Genomic DNA, 16,039 nt, shown 5'->3' on the forward strand with positions numbered 1-16,039 from the left:
GCTGGGCATGTGGTGGGCGCCTGTATCCCAGCTACTCGGGAGGCTGAGGCAGGAGAATGGTGTGAACCCGGGAGGCGGAGCTTGCAGTGAGCCGAGATTGTACCACTGCACTCCAGCCTGGGCGTCAGAGTGAGACTCCGTCTCAAAAAAAAAAAAGAAAAGAAAAAGAAAAATTTAAAGATGATGTGGTTCTTTAAGCCCTTGCTTCTGCCAGGCTGGGTCTATCTCACACCTGCATGGCCTCCTTATCTTTTTCTCTGCCACCCAGTGTTTCTCTAGTCAATTATGTGGCTTATTAATTAATAAACACTGAGCTTAATAAAACCAAGAACAGACTTCTTTGCTGGTTTTAGCATTTTTTGGTGATATTTACAGCCATACAATTGTTGGTGGAGTTCAGCCATCTGACGGAAATTTCTTGAGTACCAACCATGTATGTAGGCACCTACCATGTTCCAAGGCACAGGTCCTGGAACTGTATCACAGTGTAAGATAGTCATGGTTTCTGCTGCACAGAGTTTTACAGTCTCTGCAACTCGAGGAAAAGGAAACAGGCAATTGCAGGATTTTGTGGTGACTTCTGTGATGAGAACATCCAGGGCCAGGAAGCAATTGATCTTTTATCCGCGGAACCAGGAAGAGTTTTCCAGAGCAAGTGCTGTCTCAGCAGGCACTGAAAGCTGAAGCTGTGGCAACAGTCTATGAATTATGCTCCCTACATCTTCCCCTTGTCCTTCTACAGTGGTTTCCTAACCCAACAGAGTGGTCCTCTGCTCCAGACCCTCCAATGGCTTTTCGGCCCCCTTAGAGAAAAGAACAAAGTCCTTCCAGTGGCCTATAGCACTGGATGTGGTCTGTCCCCCTGACCTCTCTGGCTCCATCCCTTTCAGGGCTCCTCCTTGCCCTCTCTGCTACAGCCACTGGCCTCTGCTGTGTCTTGAGCCCACCACATCTCAGGCCTTTGCATTTTCTCTTCCCTCTGACTGAAGTACCCGTTCCCCAAATAGCCATGTGGCTTGCTGCCTGGCTCCAATGTCACCTTTGCAAGGAGGCCTTCAGTGACCAGGCTATTTAGAATTTACTGCAACTCATTCCTCACTCTTTGCTGGTGCTCTCCGCTGCTTTTTCCATGATCCATTTTTTTCTCCACTGCACTTACCACTTTCTGACGTGTAATGTATTTACTTGTTTACTGTCTGTTTCCTCCTACTGGGATATAAGCTTTAGGAGTGCCTGGGACATAGCAGATGCTCAATAGTTATTTTTTAAATACAGCAATGAGTGGTAGGCAGGTGAAAGTAGAAGGGAGGTTGTCGCAGGCACAGGAAAACACAAAAGCCTGGGTGTTGAGAGTATGCGGCACTTTTCAGAACATGAGAAGTTAGTCTCTGTGGCTAGAGCTAAAGTTGAAGGAGGAAGTCATGAGAGAAAAGGCTGGGGAGGAGGCTGGGTCATTCATGGCCTTGAAAGCTCTGTTAAGAACCATTGATTTTTAGATCTCACAAATAAGTGAGAACATGCAATGTTTGTCTTTCTGCAAAAGATGTGAAAGCCCAGAAAAACATGAAGAGATTTGCATTTCAGAAAGATGCCTAGTTTCCTGGTGAATGTACTAGAGGGGATGAGAGTGGACAATTAAGACCAGAAGCTTGCCATAACAATCCAGGCATGAAACGATGAAACCTTTGAACTTAGGGTGTTGGCAGAAGCGGGCAGGCAGCATCAACAGTCTGGTTAGGAAAGATGAGGAAATGTGAGGAATCAAGGATGATGCCCTAGTTTCTGGTTTGGGGAATAAGGCAAATAATGCTTCCATTCTCTAAGGGAAAAGAGGGAAAAGGCAGAGAACAGGGGGCAGAGGATCTAGGGTCACCATATGCAGTTGGGCAGGCTGTGCACTGCTCAAGCTCTCCTACCTGGCCAAGGGGATGGAGTGGAGACTGGAATCCAGCCTTTCTTTTTTTTTTTTGAGCAGAGTCTCGCTCTGTCGCCCAGGTTGGAGTGCAATGGTGCGATCTCGACTCACTGCAACCTCCACCTCCCAGGTTCAAGCAATTCTTCTGCCTCAGCCTCCCGAGTAGCCGGGACTACAGGCGCGTGCCACCACGCCCGGCCAATTTTTTGTATTTTTTGTAGAGACAGGGTTTCACCATGTTAGCCAGGATGGTCTCAATTTCCTGACTTCATCATCCACCTGCCTCAGCCTCCCAAAGTGCTGGGATTACAGGCGTGAGCCACCACGTCTGGCCCCAGCCTTTCTTCTACTCACCAACTTTGTATCCTAGCCCAGAGCTGCATCTGCCAAGATAAAAAGTTGCATCTTTCTAATTACCACAAAGGCACTATATGGGCTAACCACAGCCTTGAGATGAACTTGATTGTGAACTTATTGCATATAAATTGTGTGTGGTATAACCAAAATAGAAATGTCTATTAAAGTGTTAGATATACAGGTCTTGAGCCCTAGCGAAAGATCTGGGCTAGAGATACAGATGTTGACGTCATCTCCTTGTTGAAACCATGAGTAGATGACATCTTCTGGGAAAATCATGAAAGGAGAATAGGGTTTGTGTTCAAGTGATAAAACACAGTGCAGATCACATCTTCACTTGTTATTTTATGGACATTTGCTGGAAACAAAGCACCTTAGTCAACACGACTGTTTGAATTATCTCATTGGACAGATAGGATGATTCATGATTCTATCGCATGACTCTGGGGGTTAGGAGTGTATGACTGTTTTTCATCATAGAATTATTAAGATAAACAGACCAATTAAATCTTTAGAAATCTCAAAAAGAGCCTTCTCGGTATACGTGGAGCCTCTTTTAAAGCCCGTAGAGAGGCTTCTTGTTTCAACATAGCTAAGATGTGCAATGCTATGATTGTCCTCCTTGGAGGCATCACGTACATCAAGTATATGTTTTAATGTTTATTCATTTACCCTTTTAGTATTCCATCTGCAGTGAACCTCTAATAGAACTGTCTAACCCTGGAGCCAGTGGATCCTTGTTTTTTGTGACCAGTGATGATGAATTTATCATCAAAACAGTTCAGCACAAAGAAGCTGAGTTTCTTCAGAAGCTACTGCCGGGCTATTACATGGTAAGGATCATTAACGCTTCTACTTGAAGTTTAATTACTTTCCTCAACAGTTTTTTTCTATTATTTTTTCAGTGACTCAGGCGTGTTTCTTTCTCTTTGGTAAGCTTTATTCTGCATTTAAATTATGTTATGACATTCATTGAATAGATTTTTTAAAGTAAACTAGAACTGAATGGCAGAGCATACTTGTTGAATCCCACAATCCTGAGTTCAAATCCCAGCCCAGTCAATAATTAACTGTGTGACCCTGAGTAAGCAGCATAACTGGTCAGCCTTAGTTCCCTCAGTCTTTAAAAGCTGAGAAATACTTGGGATTACAGGCATGGTGGCTCACGCCTGTAATCCCAGCACTTTGGGAGGCTGAGGCAGGCGGATCACAAGGTCAGAAGATCAAGACCATCCTGGCTAACACAGTGAAACCCCGTCTCTACTAAAAATACAAAAAAATTAACCAGGCATGGTGGCGGGCGCCTGTAGTCCTAGCTACTCGGGAGGCTGAGGCAGGAGAATGGCGTGAACCCGGGAGGCGGAGCTTGCAGTGAGTTGAGATCCCGCCACTGCACTCCAGCCCGGGCGACAGAGCAAGACTCTTTCTCAAAAAAAAAAAAAAAAAAGCTGGGAAATACTTATCTTACATAGTTGTTGTGATAAAGGAAGGATACAGGATATAAAATAAAGGAAAGATAAAGGAAGCAATGTGTTGCAAAGCTCTTTGCAGCCAGTACGCAGTAATAGTATAAATGGTTAACTTTCATGGATTGCTTACTACATGTTAAGCAAGGCCTTGAGTGCTTTGCATTCATTAACTCATTTAATCCTCGCAGCAACCTTGGATACTATAATTATCACCTTTTTATAGAAGAGGTAATTGAGGCAAAGATAAATTAAGTAACTTGCCATGGGTGATTCAGCTGGAGAGCTGCAGAGCTGGGGTACGCAAGCAAAAGGGCTCCAGAGAATGCATTTTTAACCCCTACACTAATACACCAGAACATATTCTATATTTGCTGTTCTCAGCTACTAGACTTCAGAATTTAGAATTTCATAGGTAAATATGATAGTGTGAAAAATCACCTTTCATGTAATATTTTAGAGACAAAGGAACAGTAACTTAGCCTAGATGGATTTACTACATATTTACTCCAAAATTTTCAAAACTAACCCCACTTTTCCTAAATAGTCCAGTCGTTTTCATACCTCCAGTTTCATTGTACTTTTATAACAGTTCTTAATTTTCTATGATTGGAAGGGCTACATGAAGCTGTCTGGATTTCAGAAGCCCAAGTTCTGCCAGTCACTTGCTATGAGTGGTGATAAATATCATCTTCGTTTTTAAAAATGCATTCATGAGATGTCATGTAATCTTTTGTTTTTAAAAATGCATTCATGAGATGTCATGTAATCTTTTTATGTAAAAATATTATTTTAATTCCAAAATCTGCTAGGTACAGCATTAAATACTTAAATTAATCTCGTATAGAAGTATAAAAATAAAAAATCTCAATAAAAATCTTAGTGGCATGCAGGCAGATTTTAAAATATTTCAATACTGAGCAATTATTTTTTTTCAGAGGAACAGAAAATATAGAAAAGCCAAAAAAAAAAAAAACTAACTATAGTTTCTTTCCCAGAGATACATATTACTAAAATATGGTGTATATGCTTTCAGTTATACTTTGTTCATGCACACATTTTAAAATTATCTAAAATTCAGATCAAATTGATATAATATTATTTGATAACCTGCTTAATTAGTAAATCTTAAAATTCCATAATTCTGAGCTCAGATATACTTGTCCTCTTGTAAAACTGCATTGGCCATATTTGACTACTTATATTTAATTAAAATTAGATAAAAAGTTAAGGGCCAGGAATGGTGGCTCACACCTATAATCCCAGCACTTTGGGAGGCCAAGGTGGGTGGATCACTTGAGCCCAGGTGTTCAAGTCCAGCCTGGGCAACATGGTGAAACCCCATCTCTACAAAAAAATAAAAAATTATCCAGGCGTGGTGGCACACACCTGTGGTCCCAGCTACTTGGGAGGCTGAGAAGTGGGAGGATCACTTGAGCCCTGGAAGGTTGAGGCTGCAGTGAACTATGATCAAGCCACTGTACTCCAGCCTGGGAGACAGAGCAAAACCCTGTCTCAAAGAAAAATTAAATTTAGCTGAACAAGTGATTTTATCCCGATTATGTAAGATAGTATAACAATATAATCCATCCCATTAACAGGAAAAAATGTGAACGTCATGTGGTTACCCAAATAGATGTTGAGGAGAAGCTAAGGCCCTCAAAATTCAACATCTTCACTTAATTAAAATTCTAAAAATTGGCAGGGGAGTTTTTTTTAAAAAAAACATAATAAGTAAATAAATGATTATACAAGTTGTACATTTATCAGTCTTCCAAAAGTTCACATGATAGCTCATGAAAAAATACAAGAATCCTTTCTCTAGAAACAATAGGAATAGACCAGAATGCCCCTCCCATCAATAGTCCTTTCTGATAAATTTGCTAGAAATTATGGCAGTCTTGAGTACAAAAAGAAATAGAAAAAAGTACAAGCACTGTTCTCTTTAAATGACAGAATTCAAAATAAGAAAACCTTCAAGAAAGTAAATCAGGAATTTTTAGAAGTGATATGACTCCAGCAGATTTGCAGGATAAAAGATAAATCTACAAAATCCATTATATTCCATTATATAGATGATATAGAGTGCGAGAATATAAGGGAAAAAAGAGATCCTGTTCATTATGACAACAACTTATAATGAACATTATTAGAAAAATAAATAAGTAAATAAAGTCATGTGAGTACTGTAATTCTGATTGGGAAAGCAAGATATAGTAAGTGGAAAACAAACAATCAGTTCAGAAAGAATGTAATAAGAAAAATTCTAAAATACTTGAATCTATAAAAACAAATGTTACAAGACCAATATGAAGGAAACTACAAAACGTTATTGAAGGACATAAAGAAGATTTGAAATAATGAAGAAATCTGCATTGTTCCTGAACTCAGTATTGTAAAGATTTCAACTGCTCCCAAATCAACTTATAAATCCTGTCTAATTCCAAGCAAAAATTCTAACAGGATTTTTCACATAGCTTGACAAAGCCAATTTCTTTGAAAGTGAGAGCAAGTCTCATTTGAAGAATGTTTTTTAAAATGAACAATCACACAGAAAGATTGTAAGAATGGAGAAAACATTTTTGAAAAAGAAGAAAAATAGTAGGCCTGCTATAGCATATACAAAAAATATATAAGGCTGTAACTAATGTTAAGGATGTAGGATGAGTACAGTTTTAGACAGATAAATTAATGGATTCAAATAAAGTGTCCAGAAACAGATCTGTGTGAATTTGTCTACTTACTGTATTGACATGGGGGGATTTAAACTCAATTGGAAAATGTCAGACTGTTCAATAAGTATCCATTTGAGGAAAAAGTTAAATTCTCTATTTCAGATCTTTCACATACACACAAAATTAATTCCATATGGAGTAAAGACCAAATGTAATGACCAAAACTATTAAAAATTTGGAAGAAAATAAAAGTTTATGACTTTGGGATATAAAAAGGCTTTGTTAAACAAAAACAAAAAGCAAACACACACACACAAATAAGAAACAAGTAAATAAATATGACCGCATCAAAAGGCAACACATTTAGGCCAAGTGCAGTGGCTCATGCCTGTAATCCCAGCACTTTGGGAGGCCAAGGCGGGAGGATCACTTGAGGTCAGGAGTTCGAGACCAGCCTGGCTGACATATAGTGAAACCCTGTCTCTACTAAAAATACAAAAATTATCTGGGCGTGGCGGCACACACCTGTAGTCCCAGCTACTTGGGAAGCTGAGACAGGAGAATCACTTGAACCTGGGAGGTGGAGGTTGCAGTGAGCCGAGATCATGCCACTGCACTCCAGTCTGGGTGACAGAGTAAGACTCCGTCTCTCAAAAAATTAAAAAAAAAAAAAAAATTTAAGGCAACACATTTATATAACAAAAAATACCAGACCTAAAGTTAATATAAGCACATTGAATATTTCTGGAATGAAATAAAGTGAGAGCAGTGGTTTTCTCAAATGTTGAGAATTGGGGGAAGAATCAAGGATAGCAGAGATACTTTTCATTGACTACATGCCGTTTTGTAAACTATTTTAATTTCTTATCTACTTTAAAAGGGAACAAAAGTAGGCATGTATTCCCTATTTTTTTTCTTTTTTTTCTTTTTTTTTTTTTGAGACAGAGTCTTGCTCTGTCACCCAGGCTGGAGTGCAGTGGCACGATCTCGGCTCAATGCAACCTCTGCCTGCCGGGTTAAAGCAATTCTCCTGCCTCAGCCTCCCGAGTAGCTGGGATTACAGGCACGCACCACCAGGCCAGGCTAATTTTTTTATTTTTAGTAGAGACAGGGTTTCACCATGCTAGCCAGGCTGGTCTCGAACTCCTGACCTCGTGATCCACCCGCCTCGGCCTCCCAAAGTGCTGGGATTACAGGCGTGAGCCACAGCGCCCAGCCTCCCTATTTTTTTAAATAATAAAAAAGACAACAGACTAGAAGAAACTACCCCATATAGATGAGAGAAATGATAAATATCCAGAATATATCAAGAATTTCAGCAGTGACAAAAACCTACAGAAGAAAATGAGCTAAATTATCTTTAAGGTGACTAAAAATACATAAGTAATCAATGGCATTCAAATTTTTAAAAACAGGTTTCTATTTTTCACTAATCATGCTTACAAAGATTTTAAAGTTTGGGTCCTATTCAGCCCTGGTAAGAGTAATGTGAAAATCTATGTACAATCTTACATAGTGTGGTTGTAAATTGGTCTGCCATTTTGGAAGACAGTTTCGCAGGAGCTATTAAAATTTTAAATGTTCATCCCTTATACCTTGGCAATTCGTTTTCTCTTTAGCTACCTTAGAGAATAGTCACTCATGGCACCAGTCGATTACTTGCCTGTTTTTAGTTGGAGCCAATTTGGGACATTATGTCCCATTCAGTCACTTTCACTGCCCTGAGTTTAGAATAATAAAATTGCTGTCCAATAAGCAGACTTAAGAAATAGATTAGAAACAGCAAAATTTTAGTAATTAACATTAATAAAGATAATCACATCCCATTTTTAATTATTATATCAGCATGAAAACACATCTTTAGTGGAGCATTATTTTGTCAAAATAGAAGATTGTAAATATATTTTTCTATTTTTGGTTTCTAGAATTTAAACCAGAATCCAAGGACTCTTTTGCCAAAATTTTACGGACTGTATTGTATGCAATCAGGAGGCATTAATATCAGGATTGTGGTGATGAACAATGTTTTGCCACGCTCCATGAGAATGCACTTTACATATGACTTGAAAGGCTCAACGTATAAGCGAAGAGCATCCCGTAAAGAGAGAGAGAAATCCAACCCCACGTTTAAGGACTTAGATTTCCTGCAAGACATGCACGAAGGGTTGTATTTTGATACGGAAACATACAACGCGCTTATGAAAACACTTCAGAGAGACTGCCGGGTAAGGAAGTTTGATTGTTGTGATTTCCTTTGAACTCTGTGCTCATGTAAACTGTGGCTGCCACTTATTGAAAGCATAGAAATAGGGAATGTCCAAAGTGGCAGACATGTGGAATCCTATCTTTCCCAATCCTGGTGCCGAGCCATGCTTCCCTGATATTGAAGGAATTGGTAGATGATAAGGGAGTTATCTCGAGTCTTTAACCTACATCTCTGTTGATTTTACTAATAAGCTAAGTCAGCTTTCTTTGATAAAATGAAACAAGAAAGCTTTGTTTTCTTTTCTCTCTTCGCTGTGGGGAAGATAGTTTAACTAGAAAGAAATAGAATTTAGGTTTAATGTAGTGTTGAGTAAGAAAAGCCATATAGAAATCTTGGAAGAAGTAAGACTCGAACTGGGGAGACAAGTTTAGAGAAAATATACTTGGGATTCATAATGGCTCCCTAGAAATCAGCGTGGATGCAAAACTATGATGTGAGCAGCACGTTTGCTGATATTATTTTATGTGGTCTGAATAAGAGGTGAGCAGGAATGAAGCTTGCCAATTAGGGCAGACACCATTCCATGCAAACTTAGCTGGAGTGATTGTCCAAAGTGAGGGGGAATTCCCCCAGGCTGCAATGCTTTAAAAAAAAAAAAAACTAAGGGAAGATTTTTTCTAACATGGTGAAAAGAGATAAAAATTTTTTTGGAGAAAAGAAAAATGCAGTGCTAATAGCTTCTGAAGGATAATGATCATGGGAGAACCGTCCAGCCACTTGGCTAAGTTGGGTAGTGGAGGTGGGCAGAAAGCATGATGGCACAAGCTGTCATTTTCTGCACTTTCCTTGGGCCTGGAAGGATGACCCATGTTGTTATAGGGGAGGGGGGACACTTCTCTGCCAGACCCAAACTCACGTGAAGGTGAGGAAGACAGTCTGACACCCCTTCTAAGGTATAAAGTAGGGAATTTTCACTAAGGAACACAGGCCTACTGTTTCTGTTTTGTTGTTGTTTTTTTTTATTTCTTCCTTTCTACCTGTTATAGCTTGCATGATTGTGCACAAAAATGTGTCCTTAGAATTGTTTTTCTTTATTGACAGAGATGTTACTCCTATTGTTTAGCTACCATTTATTGAATGCTTACAGTATGCCAGGTTAGTCTAAGATTTTTTAATGCATCATTTCACTTAATTCTCTCAGCAACTCTTTGAAGTCAGTACTATTCATACTTCCATTTTAATTGCTGAAGAATTGGGTTCTTAAAGAGATTCAGAAACTTATCCAGCATTACTTACCAAGTCAATAACAGAGCCCACATCTGTTTGGGTACAAAGGCATGTGCTTCTAACAACTAAAACTTAAAGTTTCACTCTGAGGATTTTTTTTTAATTATCTTTTCAGAAGTCAGGGAAGGAGCAGTAGGAACCAAGCAAACAGATGAACAAAAAACGTCCAGCAGATATTCAGATATCTGAGTGGATTTGAGTGATGCATGTTTTTCTATTCAAAAAAACGTAAAAACAGAACACACATATTTTAGTAGAAACCTTTTTCCTGTGTTTTTTCTGCCCTTTACAAGATGTGGGTAAAAAGTGACTCTCAATTCCCCAGAGTTTAGTGTCAGCCTCTCCAGTTTTAGGTTTGCTTTCTCTTTTGTGTGCTTCTTGCCTCTTTAGTATGGAAAGCCTTTATCTGCTGCCTTCTAATACCACATGCTTCTCTGCCAGAAAAAAAAAAAAAGGCAAATGTAAAAGAGCCATTGCTCAGGATTTGTCTATTTATTAGTGTTTCCTGAGCTCAGGACTGAGACTGAGAGGTCAAACCAAACTTTTCATCACAAGTGAGACCCTGGAGATTTGCCTTTTTATTTTTTATTCATTGGCAGGTTTGTTGTTCTAAGGAACATAAAGGTCAATGTAGAGGTATCCTGAGGCTAACTCCCTCTTACTCACTGCATTTGCAGTTGTACAAGACACAGATCCCGGACATTCTTTAAAATATTTACATCTGCCTTCAGAAAGGCTTCTCTTGGGCTGGTATGGAAGTGTGTAAATGCTGAGCTGTAGGGGAACTCAGCTCCCTTCCCTGATCTGTCCTGACCATGACCAAGTCCTCTGGGATCTGGATTCAACAGCTAGTGCTCTGAGCAGAGCTGCCTCAAGCAAAGCCTATTTCTCAAATGGTGAATATTAATATTTAATAGTCAAGGGCCTCTTAGTAAATTGTATGAATGCTGTGAACTGTCCTCCCCCGAAAAAATGCCCATCCTCGTGATGGATCATGAATCTCTTGGAGCCCATTGTTCCTTCCCTTCCTTCTTCCCCAAGGCTCAGAATCCCCTTCCTAGAGTTACCTCTCTCTCTCTTCAGGTCATCCTCTGAAAGGCCAACTCACTGGATGACTGCAACAGGATATGTGGTTGACATTACCCCAGTATTGCCCTTGCTTTGCAGAGCTGAGCCTCAGTGCTGGCTGAGGGGCTGCAGAGACCCAGAGGATCTGCAAGGTTAGTCTGAGCTGAGGCCAGCACCTATCAATCAGGAATCTCTTCTGCTAAAATTCTTGTGAGACAGTATGGCTAAGGCTCTAGAAACAAACCAGTTAGAGAAATGTATTACTGTGCCAGCACCCCAGGCAGAGAAAGGTGAACTAGACCTATATTAGGATATATGCTTCTATTCACTTATCAGCACATATTGCAAGCACACTACATGCCAAGCATGAGGTGCATGACCTTTATTTTTTATCAATTGCCATACAGTCTAGTATGTGCAATTATATTATATTGTGAAGATTAGAGTAGGGAACATTGTAGCTTGCTTTTAAAGGATGAGAAGCTTTCTCCGGGTAGGCAAAGCAGTAGAAGCATATTTCTAGGATAAGAGAACGATAGGTATGAAACAATGGGTGTGAAATAGCACGATGTGTTCCGGGAGCTATAGTTGTTTGGTTTTGGGGCAGTTAATAGGGAGAGCATGTGGGGTAGAAGAGGAAAGTGGCCACATAATATGAGAGCCACATATTGTCAGAAGACCCTTTCTGGTGGTGCCAGGGAGCTCTTAAGGGCTTAGCAGTAGCAAATCCAAGAATCCCAGACCTTTGGACCCCAGCTTCTTTGTTGTTCCCAGACGGATTTGTTAAGCCTCTTAACCTATGGCTGACCTCCCCCTGCTTCTTGGCGCCCCCACCTCTCCTTTCATATTTTGGCTTGACATCTCAGACCCTGGGATTCTATTTCCTTTAGCATGAGTGCTGGCCGGAAGGGCCAGCGTGACCTATCTTATTCCCCGCTCCCCATGGACTGCTTCCCTGACTGCCAATCAGAGCTGCCGTTTCTGAGCTCTGCGTCTGAAAAGACCTGAACAGCCTCATCCTGCACTGAGTCCTCCTGACACATGCCATCTTCTCCTGGCATCCTTGTGGCAGCCCCTGAGTCCCTTTGCCTGACTTCCCCAAGCCCAGTCCCAGACCCCTGTGTATAATAAGCCTGCCCTTTGGGATGGTTCATTCCTGACCAACTCCTCCATTTAGCACATTGGCCACTTGGAACTATTCTAGAAAACTGATCTTCTTTTATGCCTCAACCCTGCTGAGCCCAGTTCCCCCACAGGATCAGAGGGCTCTTTCCAAAAGCAGGCATCCAGATGTCAGGTTCTGCACCCCATCTCCACATTGCTATTTCCCATTGGCTGTGTGTGGTGGGGGAGAAATGGATATGTAAATGATGAGTCCCCTTTCTTGAAGGCTTTCCTATCCCTTGGTCTGACCCTTTATATGCTCACTGCCACAGCCATCCATACCCACAAGTGAATTTGACCCAAGAAAAGAGTGATGACATTGAATACTACAAAGACATCACAGATCACTTGCTATCAAAACCAGAAAGCAGGATTTATTCAAACCATCCCCAATGGCTCCCACATGACAGACAAGCTGAGATGCATGTCCTATTTGAAAACTGCTCTTCCCAGGTACCCCTTCATCTTCCACCAGGCCTGTACCTCTTCTAGTCTTCTGTGACCCAGGGAACATGACCATCGTGCAGCCAGATACCCATATCGGCACCCTGAAGCTACTCCTTCCTCCCTCCTCTCCCTCTTTCCCTATGTGCAGTAAAATCACCATGTCCCAGTCTGTCTACCAAATAACTCATGGCTCTGCCCCCTCCTCACTGTAGGCACAGCCACTGCTTTTATTGAGACCCTGGTTATTCATCACCTGGAGTTTTGCTGTAGCCTCTTTGCTGGTTTTCATTATCATTGCCTTCCATCACATCCCCACCACTGCTGCCAGACTGATCCTCTGATCAGAAGACTTAACACTCTCTGGCCAAGGTTCCCCACTGCTTTTGGGCGAAAGCCAGTGATTCCCAGCTTGGAACATTAATATCCTTCCCGATCTGGTCCCTGCTACCTTCTCCAGATGCCTTCTTCAGCTTCTGTCTCCAGCCTTCTCTCTCCCCTCTCCTCTGATGCAGATCCCCACTCTCCAGCTCTTCTAATCTACTGGCCACATTCTCTAAAGGTTTTGGTTTTTTTATGCATGCCTCACTCTGCTGGACCGTTCTTCCCCTCTTCTACACCTGGCCCTCACCTGCTCATCTCAGGACTACTCAGGGATCAGTTCCTCCAAGACCGTGCTGTTGTGGTTGCCCATGCATCCTGGGCTTACTTCTTTCGTGGGACTTAATGCACTGTTGTTTTTTCACATGTAGATCCTGAAGCCTGAGGAGCAAGGCTTAATCTATCTTTATATCTACATGCCTGGTTCTTAGTAGGTACTTAGTAAGTGTTTATTGGAATATATATTTGAACAAAGGAATAATCAGCTGTCTAATGATTTAAAAAAAGAGAAAGGTTTAGGTGCACTTCGAAGAAACCTGTCTTTGGTGACTTTTGTGTATCTAGCTATTTTTTAAGTTCTGCCTATTTTGGAGGAAGTATCCAGTTTCACTGCAATGCCTGCCAAAAATGGCACTGAGAATTTAATAAAGTAGATTATCTCCATTTTGAATCACTTGGGATTATTTGAAAAGTTGTACTGGTTGTCCTCCTATCAAGAGTCATTTGTGTAACAAAAGTACATTTATATTGCAGTGAGTTTTCCCATGGAAGCAATGTTGTAAATGGTCATTAGACTTTTTTTCTTTCCAACTTTTATTTTGAGTTCAGGGGTACATGAGCAGATTTGTTACATGGGTAAATTGTCATGAGGGTTTGGTGTACAGATTATTTCATCACCCAGGTAATAAGCATAGTACCTAATAGGTAAGTTTTCCATCTTTCTACCCTCCTCCTCCCGCCCTCCACCCTCAAGTAGGCCCTCGTGTCTGTCGTTTTCTACTTTATGTTCACATGTGCTCAATGTGCAACTCCCATTTAGAAGTAAGAACATGCAATATTTGGTTTTCTGTTACAGTGTTAATTCACTTAGAATAATGGTCTTCACCTCCATCCCTGTTGCTGCAAAGGACATGATTTCATTCTTTTTATGGCTACATAGTATTCTGTGTTGCGTATGTACCATATTTTCATTATCCAGTCCACTGTTGATGGGCATCTAGGTTGATTCTATGTCTTTGCTATTGTGAATATGGACTTTATTTTATTAGCACTGACCCCTGTCTTCTTTAGGTGTATGTACTGTCTCTCCAGCAAGACTTTAAATGTCTCAAAGGGCAAAGCTCATTCTTTACACCTCTCTGCAGCTGCAGCACCTGGCTTATTCTATACACTCAGTACATGTTGCAAGATTGTGATTGAAAACTCTTTTGAATTGAAAATGTATGTATTAATTTTAAAAGAACAATTAGGATCTATTTTTGTATTCATTGTAATTTACCATGATTATTTTTTCTCTGACATGTTATCTATGTAAAATCTAGAATCCCATATCATTTAATTAATTTGATAAATTTTTATATCCTGAAATATTTATTAATAACTCTGGGAAATGACTTTGAGACAAAGTATATTAGTGAGAATTTGTGTTTACAACCCAATATTTTTAATCCTTCAAGTGAGAGTCATTTCAGAGACAGTCTTGATAATTAATGACCTAATTGACTTATTTTACATTTTTTATCATTTTTGTTGAGCCGCAAGTTATTAATTTTTAAAGAGTATGGAACCAATTTTCTTTTTTCACACAAATGATTGTAACCATAAATATTAATAAGTTCTCAGAATTTAATGAAACCAGTCTCAAGAATACTGAAACTTTCTGATGTGCAAAGAAGGGTCTTTCTGTGTGAGGCAAGTTCTAAATTTATGGATCAGATTCTTATCAGCTATGGGCATGTTTGCATGGGTTACAAAATGGGTTATTTTATATAATACTTAATTTAACATTATGGCTATTGCTTACCATTCAACTATAATTTTGCTAGTAGTAAACTTTTTACATTTTGTTCAGACAGTTTATTTTCTTTTTTTGATATTGCTTGCCTTCTCAGTTATCACTGGGGAAGAAAAAATGCTTTAGACCTAATACAAAGGAGACGTACATATCCTGAAGGTAGAAATACTTCAATTTAAATTATCCTCTCATCAATAAGGAATTCGATTTTGTTTTTAGACTTCAATCAAAACATGAAAAGGGTGCAGGGACATCATTGACTCCACACTCCTTAATTACTTGTTTTGTTTTTGTTTTTTGAAATGAAGTCTCACTCTGCTGCCCAGGCTATAGTGTAGTGGCATAATCTCGGCTCACTGCAACCTCCACCTCCCAGGCTCAAGGGATTCTCCTGCCTCAGCCTTCCAAGTAGCTGGGACTACTGGTGTGGACCACCACACCCAGCTAATTTTTATATTTTTAGTAGAGATAAGGTTTCACCATGTTGGCCAGGCTGGTCTCGAACTCCTGATCTCAAGTGATCCTCCTGCCTCAGCCTCCTAAAGTGCTGGGATTACAGGTGTGAAGCACCATGCCCAGCCAAATCCACTGTCTTTCAAAGTGTGTTTTACAAACACTGTAAACCCATGAGATATTTGATTTGCTCCATTGTCTTAAAATTATGAGTTTTGGCTATCTATAATAGTTTGATATCATAGCAGTATAAGCATAAAGCAAAGTTAAAGTTGGTGAACAAATAAAACCAACTCATGGAATCAAAGATTGTTCGAGCTGGAAGGAATCCTTAGAGTTCCTAGGAAACAGTAAAAGAATGCCTTCTACTCTCTGGTCTGAGAAAAAATGACTTTGGACTTACCTAGCCAAGCCAGGTTTTATTGTGAGAACAGAAATAATGATTTCATCATATCATATATGCAAGGGCTTTGTAAATTTTTCTACCTGTAAATTTTTTTACTTCGTATTTTGATATAATAGATTCATATGCCGTTGGAAGCAGTAACACAGAGAGATATCATACACCCTTCACCCAGTTTCCCCCAGTGGCAATATCTTGCACAATTT

At 40.0% G+C, this 16,039-nt stretch overlaps 1 protein-coding gene across 9 annotated transcripts in view; it reads left to right on the forward strand.

The window, feature by feature from the left end:
• Positions 1-16,039, forward strand: part of PIP5K1B (phosphatidylinositol-4-phosphate 5-kinase type 1 beta) — a 375,712-nt gene that overhangs the window by 247,540 nt on the left and 112,133 nt on the right. For all 9 annotated transcript variants that reach the window (XM_054501563.2, XM_054501566.2, XM_054501564.2 and 6 more), the window contains 2 exons: positions 2,953-3,105; positions 8,339-8,638. In XM_054501563.2, coding sequence (XP_054357538.1) covers positions 2,953-3,105; positions 8,339-8,638 — 453 coding nt within the window. The remainder of the gene's footprint in view (positions 1-2,952; positions 3,106-8,338; positions 8,639-16,039) is intronic.

This window comes from Pongo pygmaeus, chromosome 13 (genome assembly GCF_028885625.2).
Source record: "Pongo pygmaeus isolate AG05252 chromosome 13, NHGRI_mPonPyg2-v2.0_pri, whole genome shotgun sequence".
NCBI classification, from domain to species: Eukaryota; Metazoa; Chordata; class Mammalia; order Primates; family Hominidae; genus Pongo; species Pongo pygmaeus.